The sequence below is a fragment of the Monodelphis domestica genome, chromosome 1 (assembly GCF_027887165.1).
Source record: "Monodelphis domestica isolate mMonDom1 chromosome 1, mMonDom1.pri, whole genome shotgun sequence".
Taxonomy (NCBI): Eukaryota; Metazoa; Chordata; class Mammalia; order Didelphimorphia; family Didelphidae; genus Monodelphis; species Monodelphis domestica.
This window is the reverse complement of record NC_077227.1, coordinates 405,680,832-405,702,305: the sequence shown is the minus strand read 5'-3', so window position 1 is coordinate 405,702,305 and position 21,474 is coordinate 405,680,832. Positions and strand designations below refer to the sequence as shown.

The 21,474-nt window shown below is 39.1% G+C and overlaps 1 protein-coding gene across 2 annotated transcripts in view; it reads right to left on the bottom strand.

Moving 5' to 3' along the window:
• Window positions 1-318: 318 nt before the first annotated feature.
• The window catches only part of CTNNBL1 (catenin beta like 1), a 230,545-nt gene continuing 209,389 nt past the window's right edge, over window positions 319-21,474 (bottom strand). For both annotated transcript variants that reach the window (XM_007474361.2, XM_007474362.3), the window contains 3 exons: window positions 14,298-14,435; window positions 14,123-14,195; window positions 319-540 (listed from right to left, as the gene is read on the bottom strand). In XM_007474361.2, coding sequence (XP_007474423.1) covers window positions 452-540; window positions 14,123-14,195; window positions 14,298-14,435 — 300 coding nt within the window. In that variant the 3' untranslated portion in view covers window positions 319-451. The remainder of the gene's footprint in view (window positions 541-14,122; window positions 14,196-14,297; window positions 14,436-21,474) is intronic.

Sequence of the window (21,474 nt, the reverse complement as noted above, 5' to 3'; positions counted from 1 at the left end):
CTGAGAAATTACAATCATACTAAAATAAGCATGAAGTAACTCAGGGTGATTATTTTGATTGACAACAGTTAGTTAAAAGCCTCATTTCTTATTTTCTTATGAAATTAGTCTCAGTACTTCCTAGTCACATTCTGTATGCTGAATATTACAAGAATCAGATGGTTAGAGTTGTAAGGGACTGTAAGCTTTGAGGTCTAGTCCAATTTTCTCATTTTACAGATGAGAACACTGATAGTACTATGTGTGAGGCAGCATAAACTCGCCATTCTTTTTATGAAAGGTATTCATGCACATATATAAAAAACATAAGGCCAGGAATACCAAAACTAACTTTAATGCGTCCAAAAACCAAATTAAAATTTGCATTCTAAAAAAGGCATTTCAGGTTCAAGAGCCCAGAAGCAGACATGGAGCTCACAGAATGAGGGGTGAAAGGAAAGGCAGAATGAGACTAAAAATTCTCCAGCAGCTCCAGAATACGTTTCTGTTCATTCTCCCGGAATTCCTGGTTCTTCCCATCACCAATGTTTTCTGCATATTCTGAGGAAATAAAGGTAGAAGAATAATGATCAGAACATGATGAACCTGATTGCATGTGCGTGCGCCATGTGTGTTTGTGTGTGTGTGTAACTTAACTTGAGCTGGGTGGGGTATTGGTTGTGTTTCATTTCACCCCTGACTGGGATATATCTAAAAAGTGAACAATGGATTTCTCTTTCTCAGGTGTTCTCTCAGGTGTTGAAAAGCTTTTGCACTATGAAAGCATCTACTGATCCTCAGTGGAAAAGCACTTGGGAAGGAGAAAAGAGAAAAAATAACCTTATTACAATTTGGAAACAATTTTGCTCCTGCCACTTTCTGTAATTCCTCCTCTTACTCTTTATTACTACAGACATCTGTAGGAAAACACGATCTGGGCTGCAGACATGGTCCAGCTGTGCATTTCCCACCTGAAACCATCATCCATTATTACAGACTTCCGTCACCTCAATGGCAAACAAATGTGATGCTTGATATTAAAGAACCTTCAAGAACTAAAGAGGCAATTGGAAACCAGGAATGAAATGGCTGGAAGAGAGGATCAGCGAGTGATATATCATCCTCATCTGCCAGGAATGCTGTCACATCCCCAGGATAGATAGAGAAAGAACCATTATGAAACAGGGTGGTGTTTAATACCCTTGGAGGTACCTTCTTTGGAAAGAGTCTTAATGAACTAACACTTTGTTACTCTAATGCTTTGTGACCTATGAGAGAAGGGAGTGAGAAGAGACTGCCACTTTGGGATAAAGTTGGGGGGAGGGGCATTCTAATCACTTCCAGGCTAAGTGCAAACAAGAAGAAAAACCAGGGTCTGAAGCAATCTACTTGCTGAATTATCTCTGCTAAGGTATTTAGACAAACACTGAGCACTCAAATAGGAGAGGAAACAGAAAAACCAGGCAGACCTAGACCTGCTCAAAATCGAAGATGCCTTCTGAGAAGACAATGATTGTAGGGTTTGTGCATTTTGACAAGTAGGCTGTTTTGTACAAAGGCCCAGAATATACCATCTTTCCCCTGAAGAGGCCTCCAAAGCTAGAAGATTCTATTTTGTCTTAAGAACACTACTGTAAAATATTACTGAAAAGAAAAATCACTTTTAATGGGTTTTTTATTTTTAAGGTGAGAAGAAAACTGCCCTTTCCTCGATGATTCTATGTGGCTACACTGGTGAGCCCTGTAAAGCACTACCTCTCACAAATGAAAGCTCTTCAGTCTGATAGTCATCTTTCAAGAGGGGCCTCTTAGGCTCTCTTGGCTAAGACTGTTATTTATAAAGTACACTGAGTGTTTAAAAGAAGCAAAACTCTTGCGGGGCACCTGGATGCAATGACCTTACAAGAGGCAAGTATGTAACAGGAATACCTTTGAGTAAAGTTGCTTCAAGTACCAAGGTAGTTCTGAGTTGCCAACTCCTATCAATTCTATCATGGCAATCTCTCTCCAACAAGCCCTATCCTGTCTAGTCCTGTCTCACTGCCCTGATTCAAGGCCTCTTTGCTTTCTTTCCTAGTATACTAGAAAAGCCTCCTATCACTATCCAATACAGTCTGAAAGGCTTTCTAGAGTAAGCTTTCCTAAAGCAGTCAATAAACATTAATTAAGCACCTATTATGCACTAGGCACTGGGCTAAGCACTGTGGAATAAAAAGAGAGGAAAAGATAGCTCTTGCTCTCAAGGATCTTATTGTTTAATGGGGAAGACAACATGCAGAGAGAAAGAAGGAGAAACTAGAAATAAATCAATAGAGTGAAGGCACTAGAATTAAGGATAATTGGGAAAGGATTCCTATAAAAGATGATTCTTTAGCTGGGACTTGAAGGAAGCCAGGGAAGCCAGCAGGTGGAGATGAAGGAGAGCATTCCAGGCATTGAGGGACAACCAGTGAAAATACTTGGAGCTCAGAGACAGTATCTTGTTCAAGGAACAGCATGGAAGTCAGTGTTGATGGAATAAAGAGCATGAAGTGGTTGGTGTGGTATAAAGTATAAGAAGACTGGAACCCTGTTAGTAGGGGGGCTTTAAATACCAAGCAGAGGATTTTCATATAAGGTCCTAGAGGCAATAGGAAGCTACCAGAGTTAATCAGTTAACTGGGGAGGGAGGTGACACGTTAACACCCTCGCTTTAGTAAAATCTCTTTGGCAGCTGCAGGAAGGATAGATTGGACTAGGAAGAGCCTGGCGGCAAAGAGATGATACAGGCTTGAAGTGAGAAGCACCTGCATCAGGCTGGTGGTAGTGTCAGAGGAGGGAGAATATATATACAAGAAATGTTACAATGGTAAAATCAATAGGCCTTAGCAAGACGTTAAATATAGAGAGTGAGAGAGACCAAAAAGTCAAGGATGACACCTAGGTTGTGAGCCTGGGTGAACAGGAGCATGATTGAGGCCTCAACAGTGGTATCAAAGTTAGGAAGTGGGGGTAGGTTGGTAGAAAGGTAATGAGTGCAGTTTTAGACATGTTAAGAGTCTATAGACTATTGAATTCAAGATATCCAATGGGTAGCTGGAAGCATGAGCCTGACAGTCAGTAGAAAGGTTAGGGCTGGATAAAAAGATCTGAAATTCATCATCAGCATATAAGATGTCTGAATCCATAAGAGTTGATGAAATCATAAGGTGAGAGAGTATAGAGGGAGAAGAGAAAATGGCCCAGGACAGAACCCTGTGGGATACCCAGTGAAGGGGGAAACAGAAGAGTCAAAGAAAACTCTGAGGTTTTGTGCACAGGTGACTAGGAGATCAGTGGTGTCCAATAAGAGAAATAAGAAGTCAAAAGGAGGGACAAGTTTGGAGAAGTTTAGCCACAGATATACTGAACTTGAGGTGCTAGTGGGACATCTGGGCAGAGATATCTGTTGAAAGTGTAAAGTCTGAAGTTTTGGAGAGGTCAAGGTTGGAGATTTGTAAGTATTCACATAAAGATACTGCTTCTTCAAATGGCATCCCTTACACCTAGAAGTGACTTCTCTCACCTCTGAATTCCAGAGCATTATTTGTACCTCATAAGCAATTAATATATGCTTTTTGACATAATTATTTGAATATACTTCATTTTCACTCTCATTCTAAATTCCTTGCCAAAACTTAGATGGAGCTTATTCATCTTTAAACAAAGATGTTTTAATAATAACAGCTAACATCCATAAAGCTCTATGTGTCACATACTGTGGTAAGTGCTTTACAATTATTATCTCATTTGAGCCTCAAAACAACACTGGGAAGTAAGGGTTGTTAATATTCCCACTTTACAGATGAGGAAACTCAGGCAAGCATAAGTTAAAATATACTTATTCAGGTTCCACAGCTACTAAGTGTCTGAGTCTGGATTTCAACTCAGGTCTTTCAGACTTCAGGCCCAATCCTCTATCCACCAAGATACCTATAGCAAGGACTCAGTAAATGCTTGTTGAATCAAAGTATCTTTATCCTTTGGTCACTGCACAGATGGCTGGTGAGTTCTCAAGTCTACACTGATCAGACTTAGTCCTTCTATGATCAATCTATGCCATATATATTTCTTTCCCAATGAAAACAGGAGAGGGGTACCAGTTTTTCATTTTATACATCATCACCCTTGTTTCCACAGTACAGTCCTATTTGCAGCAAATCTTGGTGGTGCCAGCTACCTCTGGTTATTATAGCTACAGTAGCAGTTTATAAATATTAAACAGATTTATCCCAGAGGTCTTGAGGGAAAGAGTTCTCCTTGCCTTCTTGTGTATTGGGGCTAGGGGTCCAAAGAGAGGAGAGGGATGCACTCTGGGAAGGGGGAAGAGGAAAGAAGGAGGGAGTGAGGGAGGATGAGTTGGGTGGAGAGAGCATAAGAGATAGCACACACATCAGCAGCTTCTCTACTTCCCCAGCCTTTTCAAATGCTCTTATAATAAAAGCTTTGATGGAGCTCAAAACATGTAGCAGTGCTGAACGCATAAATATTAAAGCAAACTTTCGACAGCAGGTTTACTATTCAGACACTGAATACAAGCTGTTCTGTTTATGTTAAGAAAGAGGGAGGAGGGAGAGATGAAGATGGTGGATGGGAAAGTGTTATCTTCTCAAGCAGGCATTTACCAATGGATCTCACAAATCTTCAGATCCTTGGGACTGCTAGATCCAAATTCCTATCCTTTAAAAGGGGCACAGTGGGGAAAGAAAGCAATAATATTTTTGCCTACAAACTACTAATGATTATGGAGGAACCCTGAGGGAGCTAATGTTATCCTTCTCCCAAGGCTGTGGAGAAGACACTCTAACCTTAAGGAAAGTTAAGAGAAATTTCTACTGAACAGATACAAAGTTCAAATGGGAAATGAAATCTTAAAGGTTTTTGCCAAATGGAAATTACCTTAAAAAAAAAAAGAAAAAATACCAACTTAGAACTTCTAAAAATTACATTCCTTAAGAAAGAAGAGGAAATTTTAGCCAGAATAGTGAAATAGTGAGGAACAGAATGAAAATTTATTGGGGATTTCATGAAAATCCAACTAAAAAATAACCACCTATTGCAAATAGAATTATGGCTACTCCTATGCTTATGCATGTGGTGCTTTGCCATGGCAGCAAAACACAATCCTGAAGGTTTGTTTTGGGGTTGTTTTTTAGGGTGTGAGGGTAAGGAATTTAGTCTGTGGCAAAGCATTTCACAAATAAAGCCAAATGATTTTCTGCTATTGGTTTGATTAGGGAGATAACCCAAGTAAACACAGACCCTTGCCTGTGTGCTAACTGCTGGATTGAGGTCTAGGGTGGAAGCTGACAGCTCCCCTGACCTGCCTGAAATCCTGGCTGCCTCCAAATCCAGATGTGAGCATTTCTTTCTCTCAAGCTTCTAGAAGAGCCCCGGTACTACAGTGGTGTCATCTTCAGGCTTGAGATGAGTTAGGATTCTAACTGGCTGCCTTTTTCTCTTTCCTGGCTCCTTTTCAGTGGCCAAATATTCAAGTGAGTAGTTTGCCTGAAGCAGCTGTTCCTTGCAACTCCCAAAGCTGTGTATGTTGCGTACACAACAAAGGATAAACCTATTGGCTTCTGTGGCATTAAAAACCCAGAGGAAATGCACTGGTTACCAAGTGGACAAAAATCAATATGAAAATGCTTGTTTACCAGGATCTAAGAGGATATTTCAAACCACAAAGAACACAAGCAAATTAAAGGGCCAAGGGCCAATTTTAAAAATAATTTTACAGTCCTTATGTCTTTCTGGCTCACTACTGATTATATTCGTTTCAAAAATCTTCATTTTTTTTCTCTGTAAAATCACCCTGGCATGGCACATTACAAGGGCTGTTTCCTCCTATTATCTGGGGTAATATTTTTTAGCAATTTTCACCTGAGATTTAAATGTCTTCATGTCTTCCATGTCAGATCTGTGAAGATAGGATTAACTTTTCCCTTGTCTATTTTTAGCTAAACAAATCAAGAACTCAAAGCACCCCTACTTAACACTAAGTAAGAGAATTTAGGAGTCACTTACTATAGTCAGCTCACACTTCCAAAAGTTACTGCCACCCCCCTTGGGAACTGCTGGGCAAATTGAAAGACTGCAACTGGTTCCTGTAAAGTGGGGGAGTGACAGGAAGTGATGTTGAGAAAACTGCTTTAAAAAGGCCAGCCTGAGGACTGATGAGTTCTCTCTGTGTTGGTGAGCTGGATTGGAGGAGAAGACTCTTTCCCTGGATCATCCACTTGCAGTGGTGAGTGGAGTGATTCCTTCCTTGGTTCTCTGGGGAGGAGATCCTCCCTGCTCATTGGTGCTTCAGTGGGACACTCCCTTCAGCCTGAGTTCTGGTGATATTTTTGGCGGTCTTAGCCTTGGGGGCACTGAAGGTTCTTGGCAGATTCTTCAGCATCTCCTGGTTTTTTGGATTTCGGCTTCCTAATTAGGACTTTGGATTCTGGTGAGATTCACTTTTGGATCCACATTTTCAATCTGAAGACATTAGGATTAAATTTAGGGTATTTGTAGCTAGGTAGTATTTTCTGTCTCTTTATCTACATTTTTCCACTTTCACTCTTTCCACCTCTTTGTAAATGAAGCTGCTAAAAATCATTTTGACTTAAGCTGTAATATTTTTAACTATTTTTAAATTGGTGATCACAATATTACTTTAGAATTCTCATATTTAGCATAACACCTAAATTTTAAATTCTTACAGAGCAGTACAGTGGAAAGAGCAAAAAAACCCCACCCCCCCACCCCCAAGTTTCTGCTGTATAGACTTGGCCAAGACACTTAATCTACTGAGTCTGATCTTCCTCATCTGTAAAGCGGGGATAATAGATCTAGCTGTGAGCATTGCAATGGAGAACATCTCATAACTATACCTACTATGCATGAAGTATTGCTTTAGCATTGCGGGGGGGGGGGGGGAGAAGAGGGGAGAAGAGAGGAGAGGAGAGGAGAGGAGGAAGAGAGAGAGAGAGAGACAGAGAGAGAGAGAGAGGCAGAGAGAGGGAGAGAGGAGAGACAAAGGGAGAGAGAGAGGGGGAGAGAGAGAGGGGGAGAGAGAGAGAGAGGGAGAGAGAGAGGGAGAGAGAGAGAGGGAGAGGAGGAGAGAGAGAGAGAAAGGGAGAGAATGGGTGGGGGGGAGAGAGAAAGTGGGGGGGGGTGAGGCTGCCCTTGAGGAATTTTGGCAAGGAGGATGAGATATATGCTTGAAGAATCATTAATGGAGTGAGGGGTGAAAATAAAGTATCATGACAGTCCCAGCTGGAAGGAAGGGATATGATCAGCTAAAGGCAGAATGAGGAGTGGGCAAAAGGCAGTTATAGCTTCTCCAGAGTTAAGAAACCCAAGGAAGTCAACAGCTTTCAAGGTAGCCTATTCTTCTTTTCAACAGCTCTAATTGTTCAGAATCTTTTCCTTATAATTTCCTTATAATCTGTCCCTTCCAACTATTTTTCCATATGGGCCCAAACACAGTAAGCCTCAACCTTCCTTGATGTGATGGCCCTTCATAAACTGAACCCCAAAGAAATTGTTCTCTTAAACAATTTTCTTTTTCCATAAATCTGGGGAGTCTCCTTTCTTTTTTCCCCTTATGGATTGGGAAGATGAAATAACCAATCAAAATGACTTTCCTTGTTTCAAGATGAGGATTAAACATGACAACATGCATGGTTCTCTTTATCCACTATTACTTAAACATTGTGAATGTGTACAAAGATGCCATTCTGTCAGAACCTGGCCCTTGATTAAGATGGGCAAGAAAACTAGTGCTAATTCTCAAGTCTTTGTAAGTACTACTCATCCCTTAGAACCTACCAGGCAGTCAGCAACAAGGGAAGCTGTACTTTGGGAACACTGAGAAGCCGTCTGCAGGAAGGGACTTTAATGAGACATCAATTATTCCCAGTTTGCTTGGCAACTCGATTTAGGGAGGGAGGAAACCAAAAAATAAAGGAAAAAAAAGACCCTGCTGTGCTTGCATCATCAGTGCTTTTCTGAGACCTCAAGGGATACATCAGCTGTCATGCTGCCAGCAAACCTTAGAAAATATGTAGGCCATAAAATCAAAGTCAAAAGCTCACATCTAATTAGTATGCAAACAAAATGAAATAAGAAAGCAACCCGAACTGAAAACAAAATTAAATTTGAAGGACAGACTGATGAGCTGGTTCTCTTTATGAGCTTTTGTTTTCAGTTGGATTTTTTTGGGAGGGAAGGAAAAACAGATGGGTGCTACACTCCTGGAGACAAGGCATGCTGCTAAGGCCCCACATTCCCCGAGTATATCACAATCACGTTTTATTTACCACCTCAGTACACCCACTCAATCCCATCACATTTACATTTGTCTCCTGGCAGTATCTATGCAAATATACCAAGCTGTCCAGATATGTCCTGCTTTGGACTGGGTGGTTAGAGACTGTAGGCAACTGGCATCACCCACCAAGGTGGCCAAGAAGAGCATTCATTTATGCTTCAGTGTAAGCCTTCACTGTGCTCAGTGAATCTGTACCTGCCACTTATTACCTCACAGAAAAAAGGAAAATACTTTTAAATAAAAACCCTACCTGCCATCTTAGAATAAATATTGTGTTGGTTCCAAAGCAGAAGTACAGCAGGGGCTGGGTAATAGGGGTTAAGTGACTTGTCCACATCACTTGATTAGGAAGTATCTGACACCAGATTTGTACCCAGGACCTCCCATCTCTAGGTCTGGCTCTCAATCCATCAAACCACCTAATTGGCCTTGAAAAAAGAAAATTCTAAGACTCATCTTGAGAATGGTTGAGGTTGGAATACCGGCAGTGTGATATTTCTAATACCTACTTCAAACATTCATGCATCAATAAACAGTTATTAAATATTCCTTAATGTACAAACCATCTAGGAGGAAGAGAACAAGAATTGGATAACTATAATATAAATGAGGTTAAGTACATAAAAGGAGTATAAGTTTGTTGGGAAGAATGAGGGAAGTCTTCCTAGAAGATATTCAGCTCAGGAAGAGGAAGTGAAGTAGGGTTTGCCAGGCAGAAGTAATAGTGTGGAGAAAAAGCAGGAAAGTATAGGAAATATTTGGTGAATAGTCTAGTTTAAATATAAATTCTTACCTCCCATTTTAGAATCAATATTGTATATTGGTTCTAAGGCAGAAGAGCTCTATAAGGGCTAGGGTGGTAAGGGCTCTTTTGAGCAGAATGGTGTGATATCATGCATTAGGAGGGACCTCTGTACAGGTGGACTGAAGGAATAAGACACCAGGCAGAAGAATTAATCCTATTATAATAATCTAGGTGAGAGAGCCTCCTTTATTCTAACCTCTGAGAAGAGATGGTTGTTCTACTTGCCATGGCCAGTGACTCTTCTTGTATCCTCAACTCCATCTCCTCTCTTCTCCTCTAGTAGCTGAAGCCATTGATCATTTCCTCTCTCTCATATTCAAGCATGTTCAAATCTGTTCTATACTCTCCCTTTCACTGACAAGCTTGTAGAAAGAACAATCTGCACTTGTTGCTTCTACTTCTTCATCATGTACTCACTTTCCAACTCTGCATTTTGGCTTCTAACCCTCACCACTCTACTTGAATGATCTCTATGAGGTTAACAATGATTTAGCTGATAAATCCAATGGCCTTTTCACAGTTCCTGTCTTGTTTCTATCTCTGGGCAGCTTCTGATGCTGTTGACCACACTCTTCTCCTGGACAGTTTCTTCTTCCCTGGCTTCCATAACATCAGTTTCTCCAATTTTCCTCCTACCATCTGACTGTTTTCAGACTTCTTTCTGGAATCATTATCTATCTCCTGCTCTCTTAACATGAATAGCCCCTAATTTTATTCTTGGGCCCTTTTCTATCTACATATTTCCACCCTTGGCTATCTTCCGCTCCCATGGGTTCAAATGACTCTACACAGAGATTCCGAAACTTATAAACATAATCTCTCTCCTAGAGTCTAGCCTTAAGTCAACAAATACCTGCTGGATATCTCCTCCTGGATGTCCTATAGTCATCTCAAAATCACTATGTTCAACCTGGTCCCTTAAACATGGTTCCCTCCAAATAATTCTATTTCTGTTGAGGATACTATCATCTTCCTAGGCATTCAGGTTTCTAACTAGTCATCTTTGACTTTTTACCATCACCACCCTCCCACAGCCAATGGATTATCTTGATAATTCTACCTCTACATCATCTTTCACATGCATCTCCTTCCTACTCAGATAGAACAGTTTAATTTGGGTCCTCTTCATCTGGATTCTAGTAACAGCCTTCATCTAGTCTCTTCCCTCTCCTATCCGCCCTCTTCCAAAGAGCTGTTGTAATAATCTTTTCAAGACACAGTACTATTACTTCTCTGATCAAAAACCTTCAAGGTTTTTCCTTCTATTCCTCAATTTGACATTTTAGGTTCCGTAAAATATAGCTCCCAAATATGTCTCCCATGTGTGAATTCTAGTTGCCAGCCAAACTGAACTGTGAGCTTTTCTTTGAACTTAACACACTGTCTCCCACACCTATATATTCACTCAAATTATATTTTCAATGTCTATCAACAGTCAATCAGCAAACATTCTTTAAGCATTGACTATGTGCCAGGTTCTATACTTAGCTCTGGGCAAAGAATGATCTTCAAGGAAGTTATATTCTAATGGGAGAGATAACATGTAAATGACTATACACAAGATATATACATTGTAAAAGAGATATGATCTTAAAGAGAAGGCATTAGCAGTGAGTGGGAGGAAATGGGTTCCTGGAAAGACCTCTTTTTTTCATGTTGGTCTTTTAAAAATTAACTTAGAATTTAATTATTTAAATACCTATAATTATTTAATAATTTAATCAGTTAATTAATTAAGAGTATGTTTCCATGGTTACATGATTCATGTTCTTTCCCTCCCTTCCTCCTATCTCCCCCTTCCAGTAGCCAACAAGCAAGTCCACTGGGTTTTATGTGTATCATTGATCAAGATCTATTTCCATATTATTAATATTTGCACTAAGGTGATTGTTTAGAGTCTACATCCCCAATCATATTCCCAATGAACTATGTGATCAATCATATGTTTTTCTTCCTTGTTTCTGCTCTCACAGTTCTTTCTCTGGATGTGGATAGCATTCTTTCTCATAAGTCCCTCAGAATTGTGGAAAGACCTCTTGTAAAAAGAGGGATTCAAGCTGAATCTTAAAGAAAAGGAGAAGTCAGGAAGCAGAGTTAAAGAGGAAGAGCATTCCAGATAAGGGAGGCAAAAGCATGGAGTCAGTAGATGAAAGGTCCAGTTCAGAAAAGCAAACATATATGGAGGATACTGTGAAGACAGAAATAATAAAACTTGGCAAAAAACTGGAGTGGCAGGGTGGGGTGAGTGTAAGTGAGGAGCCAAGAATGACACTAAAGCTACAAATTGAGCCTCTTGATAGTAATAGGGAAACCAGAAAAAGGATAGGGTTTGGTAAGAAAGATAATGAATTCTGGGTCAGTTAGACACTTCCTAGCTGTGTGAACCTGGACAAATCACTTAACCCCTATTGCCTACTCCTTACCACTCTTCTGCTTTGGAATCAATACATATTACTGACTCTAAGGTAAGGGTTAAAAAAAAAAGCAGTAAAACAGTCAGTAAAAAGAGACTGAAGATTTGAGAGAAAGTGGGATGATTAGGAAAAGGGGAATGGAAGAGAGTAGATACAGGAAAATACAGGATGGGATGGAAGTTAGTTTGGAACCAAAGATTCCAAAAATAATCTTAATGATTAGGATCTAGAGTGTGAAGATAGGATTAACTCTCCCCTGCCCATTTTTAGATTTAATCACCAGAAGCATATACATCCCACTTATTCTTAAGTGGGGGAGGTCTGTGACCCATGTTTGTGAAAGTGGGTGATGAATAAGAACCCACTGACTGCCCCCTGGGCAGTCCTAAACAAAACTATCCCTATAATTGGTCCACATAAAAGTAGAAGGAAGGCACAGGAAGTGATGAAAGAAATCATTTTTAAAAGTGAAAAGAACTTCCCTGAGAAAGGTCTTGCACCTTCAACTCGATGCTGGAGGAGTGCCGGCTGAGGACTTCAGATTGCTTTTCTTTTTTTCTATTAGAACTACCACGTGGGTGAGTGAAAAAGGCTGACTCCTTTCCCTGGCTTGTTCTGGAGATACTAACCTTCTAGAAAGGCCCCTTGTCTTGGAGGAGGCCTTGTGGCTAGAACCCTTATTTACTTTACCTCTGGGCCCCCTTTGCTGGGCCTCTTAAAGCCCTGCCTGGTTCAGACCAGGCTGGAGTAAATATCTGCTCTCTCTGATTTTCTTACTTTCATTCTTTCTCTTTTTGTAAATAAATTACCATAAAGATCATTTGGAATTGGTCTCTGGTGACATTCTTATAAATTTAGTTAACCCTTTAATTTTAACCCTTTACATTCTGGTCCTTACAAGAGATAGTAAAAGAAAAGATGGGATGGGATCACTTATGCAAGTAGAAGAGTTTGTTTTCCAAGAGGAAGGTATGAGACAGGAAGGTGAAAGAAGAAACAGTAGGAAAAAATTTCTGAGTGATGTAATATGATGTGGAGAGGAGAAGATGCAGCTCTTGGTGAAGCAGGAGATGAAGTGCTTTGTAGCGAAAGTAGAAAGTTGGTGAGGATGAAGGATAAAGAAGAGTCAAAGATGACCATTGTTCGGAGTATGGATGACTAGGCTTCTTCACTCATCCATCACCAAGAACAAGCATTTTTTCCCCTCTATTATACATACTGCCTGAAGTCATTAGGCCAGGCCTTTAACATCAGATATGGCCTTCTTTAATGCTTTTAGCTTACTATCCTAGGATACCTAGAGCACCAGAAAATTGGCCCAGATGAGGAACTGAGGACTTCAGATTATGGAATATAGAGGTATAAGACAGCTATTGCCTTATAGCAAATTCCTTATAGGAACAATCTGGTTGGGGAAAGTCAGTTCCATTAATCCAGGAATATACCCAAATTCATAATAGCTAGGTGGATGGTCTAGTTTTAGTCTAGGAATTCAGAAAAGACAGAGATCTATAGAGGCTGCATGGAGGAGATAAAACTGGAGTACAGCCTTGAAGTCTATGTGAAAGCATTTGGATGACAACAGGGGATTGGGAGGGATGTCCAGGGCAAAAGGAACAGGCAAAAATGAAAACAACTTGGGCATGTCTATGAGGCAGTGGAAGCCAAGCTGATGCTAGCGAAGAGGGAGGGTCCAATAGACTGGTTTAAAACTCTGAATAATCTAAAATGTACTGGCAATCAGTTAAGGTTAACTATCCAATGATGGGAAGGAGGATTTCAGAAAGGGAAAAACATCCTGCCTACTTTGTGATAACTCCATATAAACATACTCATTTCCTTCCCTGCAGATCATCAAATCCACTCATTATTTTGACTACAGGGGTGGAGGTGCAGGGAAAAGAAGGGCTGCAAGAAAGGAGAGCTGAGAATAATAAAAATTCTAATTGAAGGTGTGGGCGTTAAAGGTAAATGCCATTTAAAAGATAAAACTGAAAATCACAACTACTACATCTTTAAACTGAAGAGTTATATTCCAATGCAGTAATCTCTGTTAATCTGGTCTAGAAGGATGAATTCCAGCAGAAGCTAATGTGCTATCAGTGGCCTTGTGCCAGGTTATGATGCTGAAAGACCAGATAGGTTTATATCACCCAAAACTGTTTTATGTGAACTATATAGGTGTCACTTTTCAGTATATATCTATTTGTTCCTTACAAAGGAGATTGAATTCAAAGGGTGTGGCCTACATTTAGACAAACTTCACTTTGTACTCTGCCAGGGGTATGAAGAAGGGCTTAGAACCCGGAAAGTCTGGAGGCAAGGTTACCAAGTAGGAGGCTCTTAGGATATTCCAGGTGAGAGGTGATGAAGGGTTAACATTGGTGATATATTGGAGGGCACTATTTTTGTAAATGCTAATGTCTTGAACTCATGAACACAGGTAGGAATGTAGAGGAGAGACAATCTAAAATAGACAAGATGATCTGGACATGTAGCAAAATGGAAAATGAAGAGTTCTAATGTTAAGGGTTCAAATAGAGGAAGTGCAGCCTTGTTCTCCACAGCTGATGGTAAAGAGCTTACCTTTGATGATGTGTCGGACAATCTTGATAGAGCTTCCACGCATATTCAGGATCTGATGTACTCTTTGACGAATCTGGGAAAGTAAGGGCAGTACAAGGATGAAATCAGTCTCAAGATTATTCTCTAGAGATGATCCATACATGTCATGAAGGAAGAAGCATGGAAGGGTCTCTACCTGGGGGACACTAGCATTACAGATCTCTGCCATGATGTAACAGATGTGCTGCAGGACAAAGAGACCAGCATCTAAGCGGCGGAGATAGAATTCATCTTCTATGTCATCATCGATGATCTCTCCTCGCCGTACCATATCCTAAAAATGAATTAAAGTCCAAGAATAAGCTTAGGGATGGAGACAAGAACAATAGGCAATTCTCTCACAAACTCAATCCATTCCATCTTCACCTCACTAAACTAGGAGGCCTTTTGATCATTTAAGATGTTCCTTTACTGCTGTATGATGGTGGTTAAAAGAAAACTGGTTAAAGTCAGACATGAAAACGACTTATCAAAAAGTTTAGGTTTAAGATGGAAGAAAATCAGTCCCTTAAGGAATGTCTATTTAGGCTAGTTTCATGTTCAAAATATATGTATTGTCCTTAAGCTATAAAGGGAGAAGAGATGGTTATAGCTCACATTTATTTAGCATTTTCATGTTTGTCAAGTGCTTTAAACATATTATCTCATTTAATCCTCACAATAAACCTTTAAGTACTTATTGTTATTAGCATTGTATTGGTGTCCCTAGTACTTAGTGTAAAAATAATCACTCAATGAATTGATTATGGATATAAACTGATTAGATACTTTGCTTGCTGTGTTTACAAAGTATCTTCAGTTTATATAAGTGAAGTGAAGCGCATACATGAACTTCTCTTCAGGGCCAGGCTCAAGGACACTAAGGAGACTCTTGTTATACAAAAATAAACTATTTATTGAGAATATAAGGGTATAAAAGGATTTCTAACTCTAAGGGATTCTAACTCCACCCAAAATAAGGAACCACTTCTCCTGTTTTCACCGGCTACACTGATCCTTTCTGATCTGACTAACCAAAATTTTCTTGATTCTACAATAAACTAACACTATTATCTCTTATAAGAAGTATATAATTCTCAAGTTATAAAATAACAAAGGCTAGTTGGTTGAGCCTCAGCAAGAACCAAGTTAGGACTCTGAGCCTTAGCAGATTCAAGAGTCCAAACCAAACCCATCTATGAAACAGCAATAGACAATCACTAGTGTTTCCCAAGTTGGAAAAGGAAATCACTTAGCTCCTTCAAGCTTCACCTCCCCCCCTTTTCTTCTACCTTCAGACAGTGAAGAGAGGGAAAAGAAGATGTCAACTGTACCCAGCACTTGGAGAGAGAGAGAGAGCAACTCCCCCTCCACAAGAGTAATTGCCACAGAAAAACCATTACACCTCCTCCACACGCTGTCAACATTTGAAACTGACACTCTGCTCTAGATCTGTTTCAAACTCCAATTCTTTCTCAAGCCAGCTTTTCCACTTCTTACCTCTAAACTAATGTAAGAAGACTTAATTTTTAATATCATCCTTACACCACCAAAGCACCTTCTTAGTGCAGTAGGCAAAGGGTCAGTCAGTCTCATAAGCTGAGGGTCCTAAGTTTGATTCTCAAAGGGGGCTGTGGTACAATGGGAGAAGCTTCTGGAGGCAAAAAGAGGCACTCAGATTTTGCTTAGCCCCACCTAACTGGGATTGTCACTTACCTTAGGGTCCATTATTCAGTCTGAAACTGCTAGCCTGAGATTCCCTTCAGGGTGGATTCTCATGGGAACAGGGAACCAGGACAAGCTTTGGAGTCTCCATTTTATCGGCTAGTTCTAAAACTTGGGGGGTTTCTAAAGATTCCATGTTGACACCACCTCTCTCCTAGACTATTACAATAACTTCCTAATTAGCCTGGCTGTGTCAAGTCTTTTCCATTCTAATTCATCCTTTACAGAGCTATGAAAATGATTTTCCTTAAGTGCAAAATCTGGCCAAGTCATTGCTCTCTTCAAATTTCAGTGGTTCCTTATTTGCCTTTTTTTAAAACCTTTACTAAATATTGGTTCCAAGACAGAAGGCTAGGTGATTGAGGTTAAGTGACTTGTCCAGGGTCACACAGCTAGGAAGTATCTTTAGTCAGAGTTTGACCCAGGACCTCCTGTCTATAGGCCCTGCTCTCTATTCATTGAGCCACCCAGCTGCCCCTCCCTACTGCTTTTAGGACCAAATATAAACTCTTTTTTTGGAGATTTTGAAGATTTTTAAAATTTAACCTTTTTAATCTAATTATCATTATTTTCTGACACTGTGCTGTTGGTTATCTTTGGGCCTTTGCCCTAACCATCCCTGATATCTAGAAATGACTCTCTCCTTATCTCTACCTCATAGAATCTTTTTTCTTTGAGATAGCTCAAGTATCACCTTTTACATGAAGGCTTTTCTATAATCCTTAACTGCTACTGCCTCTTTTCTCTAATTACCAAATCCAAAATACTTGTATTTATTATGTCTCTACTTATACACATGTCTTCTCATTCAATAGTATAGAAATTTCCTGCAAGGAGGGATTGCTTTATGATTTGTCTTTGTATCCCTGGCATATTGTATCTCACAGTGCCTTAAGCTCAGGAGTTACTTAATAAATGTTTGTTGACTACAGAGGTACATTAGGTACACATAGGAAGATTACAAAGACAATGGATCACAAACAGAAATCGGAGCTGTGCAAATGAAGTAAACAATAAAGAAAGGGGCTGATAGAAGGCTGAGGTTGGAATGGCAACAGAGAAGAGGAGAGGGAGGAGTGACTTTTTAAAATGATACTTTCTGGGTTTTATGCATTTCCAAATATATATCTTTTCTCAATACCAAATAACTCAGTGAGGTATCCCTTGTAATAAAGATAAAAAAAGAGGGTGAAAGTCTGACTATATACAACATTCCATGCTTAACATTCACTGTCTCCTCCTCTCAACTTACTGGCTTCCTTCAAATCTGAACTAAATTCCCACCTTTTGCAAGGAGCCTTTCTCAGTTCTCTTTAATATTAGTGTTATCCTTTTTGAACCATCTCCAATTTAGCTCATATATATCGTTTAAGAGTTTCCCAGCCTTGTTTCTTGAAAGTCCAGGGTGAATCTTACCCACTATCCAATCTATAAAACTAGGGGTCCAAAGTAAGTAGTCAAACTGAAAAGAAAAGAAATGTATTAGTGCACTAAGGAAGTTGGCTTGGGCTGGTTGCAGCTTTAACTTCTTATAGCACAGATTGGATTGTTACAGCTTTTTTAGGCTTGCTTTAATGTCTGACTCTTGGAGCCACAGAAGTTGGTAATGGTCAAGTTTATTCCTTTGGGAAATACATATTTTATCAGATATCCCTATATGGACAGAAAAATCTCTAATATGGTGAGGGCTCTTTAAAAATATTCTGTTCATCCTATTATTGCCAAAAGGAGGAAAGTCAAGCATAAACCCTAGAGTTCTGTTACTTTACCCAAGAAAAACATGTTTTATTTCTACACTCACAGTAATTGGGTTCATTCACCTCCTCCATAACCCCTGGTTTATGCATAGGTGATTGCATGCCATCTCCCCTCATTAGAATGTGAGTTCCTTGAGGGCAGGGACTTTCTTTGAATACCCAGTGCTTAGCAAATATCTGGCACATACTGTGGACTCAATAAATGTTCAGGGACCTGAATATTTCAAACTTATTATGGTGCCCTATTTCTGCACTGAGGGGAAGAAGGTACATAATCTCAACTCATCCCCAAGGCCATTATAATTATAAAATGTTCAGTATTATTTTTCTGTTTTGCTTGTTTTTCTGGTTCTGATTATTTTAGGATGTATCAGTTCACAAAAATCTCCATATTTTTCTCAAAACAGTAATATTCTATCTTTATACATCTCACTTTATTTAACCATTTCCCAATCCATGACCCCTTACTTTTTTTTTTAAGTTCTTTGCTACCACAAAAATCTTGCTGTGAATATTTTGGTGTATATGAGAATGTTTCAACATTCTGTTCTACTTCCTTAGGACACACCTAGCAGTGGGATTTCTGAGTCAAAGGGGAATTTTTAAGCATAAATTTCAAATTGTTTCCCCAGGAGGGTTGGACAAATTCATATATCTCTATCAATAATGCATTCATTTACCCATATTCTTATAGCCCCTCTAAAACTATTTTCATATTTTGTCCTCTTTGTTAATTTGCTGGCTCTGCAACAAAACTTCAATGTTGTTCTTATTATCAGTGACTTGGAGTAATCTTATATGATTATTTATGGTTTGTAATTCTTTATCCTCTGACCACTTATTCTTTGGGAATGGCTCTTGGTCTGCCAGATTTATGTTAATTTTCTATGTACATACTGGGCATTAGACAGTCATCAGAGATATTTAATGTTCATATGAAAAATTTTTCAATTTCACATATTTGAAATTTTCTATTCTATCTTTTGTGATCAAGGAATGACAGCTTCTAATAAAATGAGACCAGTGAATGAGAGGTAGCAGTTTCATGGATAAGGCATATAGAAGGGCATATATCTAGGAGAGGAGGAACATTCAACTATCCATGCACAGAAAACTCCATACATATTAGCTGGAGCTATGTGGGCTCAACAAACTATATGGATAAATCTAGGATTATTCTAAGTTCCTTTTTTATCTTAAGAGACTATGATGAGGATGGAATGCGTTGGTATGGCACAATAGTCTGGCTGTATCGCTGACTATTCCACTTGAATTATACATAGCAGTGACACCATCTGATCCCAACTCTCTTTACAAGCAAAATCAGTGAACTCTGACTTGTCAAAATATTTTATTGCTATATATATTTGTTCATCTGCAAAAATCTTCATAGAATCAGGATCCTACACAAATTAAAGACACATTTTCTAGATTGAACTAATATTGGACGTATATTATCCACATAAATGACATTAAAAAAAACCCCACCTTTACCTTCCATCTTAGAATCAATACTATGTATTGGTTCCAAGGAGAAACTCAATAAGGGCTAGGTAATAGGGGTTAAGTGGTTTGCCCAGAGTCACACAGCTAGGAAGTATCTGGGCCCAGATTTGTATCCAGGACCTCCTTTCTCTAGCCTGATTCTCAATCCACTGGGCCAACTAGCTGCCCCCCACATAATGACATTCTAATAAAAATGGGTTACTTTATGTTCTTGAGAATATAACCCCCTGTCTAAGTGCCTTTGTTCATACTTTTGTCTATCCCTTGAAATATCCTCTCTCTTTTACCTACTGAATTTTCACTTATTGTATAAAGGAAATGAAATATTACCTCCTTCACTGGTTGATGATTGCCTTATTCTTTGACCTCACATAGTACTTTGATTTGTACTTCTCTAATGTGTTTATCATGTGATACTATGTATAAAGTAACTTGTATTTGTGCACTACTAGACTATAACTACCATGAAGGCAAGAAACTGTTTAATCTAAAATTTCTGTCAACTAAGATAAGCATTAGTAGATGCTCAAAGTTTGGTTAAAGAAATCACAGAATCTCAAAGGGAAGATCAAGACAATCTGTCCTTGAACAGGATTGCTTTCCACAAAATTTTCAACAGATGAGTAACCAGTCTCTGCTTATTGACCTCTGAGGAAGGGCAACCCAGTTCATTTTTTAATAGTTCTAATTATTTTGGGTTCTTCCAAAATTGAGCCTATATCTGTTTCTTTCTAAGTTCCACATACCCTGTGGAGTCTTTCTTAAGACTGTACAAAATTAGTCCTTTCCTCTTTAAACCAGGACCCAGATAGGACATTCATTCTCTCTCTCTCTCATTCTCATTCTCTCTCTCTCTCTCATTCTCTCTCTCTCTCATTCTCTCTCTCATTCTCTCTCTCTCTCTCTCTCTCTCTCTCTCTCTCTCTCTCTCTCTCTCTCTCTCTCTCTCTCTCTCTCTCCCCTCATCCATACAACCTTCCCTATACCCCTACAATCCCTCACTCTTATGAATTCTTGCAACTATTTTTTTCTAGCTTCATTGTACTACTTAATGCACACTATACTGTATTGAAATAATGTGCCTCTTCTTCCTCACCAGAGTAAAAGCTCCTTGAGGGAAGGAAATATTATATTTTATTTTATTTTGTATAGCAATCAACACAGTGGACTCAGAAGGTGGGCTCTTAATAAATACTATCTGACAAGAATTCAATTCAATTCTTATTTGTTGTCTACTATGTGCAAGGCTCTATTGAGTATAGGAATATACAAAGATAAATAAGAACTGTTTCTCCCTACATTATAAGGACACCAGTATAGTCAAGGGAGACAAAACATTTTATTGTCAAATAATTAACATAATCAATAATAAATATGTAGAAGCAGTACAAAGTGCCACAAGAGATCTAAGGGAGAAGAAATAACTTATGGCTTAAAGGTAAGGAAGGAAATCAGGGAAATTTTGCCTGAGCAACTGGCACACGAGTCAAGGCCATAGGAGGAAAGAAGACACCAATCAGCAGAAGTAGGGGTTAGGAGGATAACAATATAAGCATAAGGAACAAATACATACAACTGGGATAGGGTAAATCAAGTTTGAGGAATGTATAGCCATTCATTTCTTAATTCTAGGCTGTTTTTCTTCCCTCTTATTCAATGCAGCCTTTTATGAATAAACCTCCCCTGGGGATCCTATTATTTCTCTTTGCTTCCTATTTTTCCAAACATTCCTAGGCGCTATTATCATGGCCATCAGTCATCAGCAAAGAGCTCTGGGAGGCTGTTTAGAAGCAGACAGTGCTGCCCTTTATTTGCCCAGGGGACCAGCCCATAGCAATACAAGTTGTCTCTTTACTTCTCCATCCTAAAGGATTCTACTTAGCTACTAGCTAGTTTAAAAAAGCAAAAGCCCTGCCAAGCTCTGAGTCTTGTACTGTCCTACACATTACCAACACTAATTCCCAGCTTCATTTAGTAGCAAATCATATGGTCATTTTGTAATAGCATTAATGTTCACATAGTAATCTTGTAGTTTAAGCTATGAACAAAGCACAATATCCAAAAAATTTAATTTATGCATAATCATAGCTTCCTAAAGCAGGACTCCTAAGAGTTCATAAGTATGAGGAATCAAAAGGAAAATATCCCACTCTGAGTGTTTCTGAGAACCTGTTAACATAATGGTATAATAGGAGTTTGGGGGAAGCACAAGAGGAAGTATGTCAAAGAAATGGAAAATTGTCTTTAAGGAGTTTGCAATCTATCTAGGGTGCCCATGCAAACACATATAATATTGGAAGAATAAAAGATCAAATATCCTTAAGTAAAAATGAGCTCCCTAGGTCT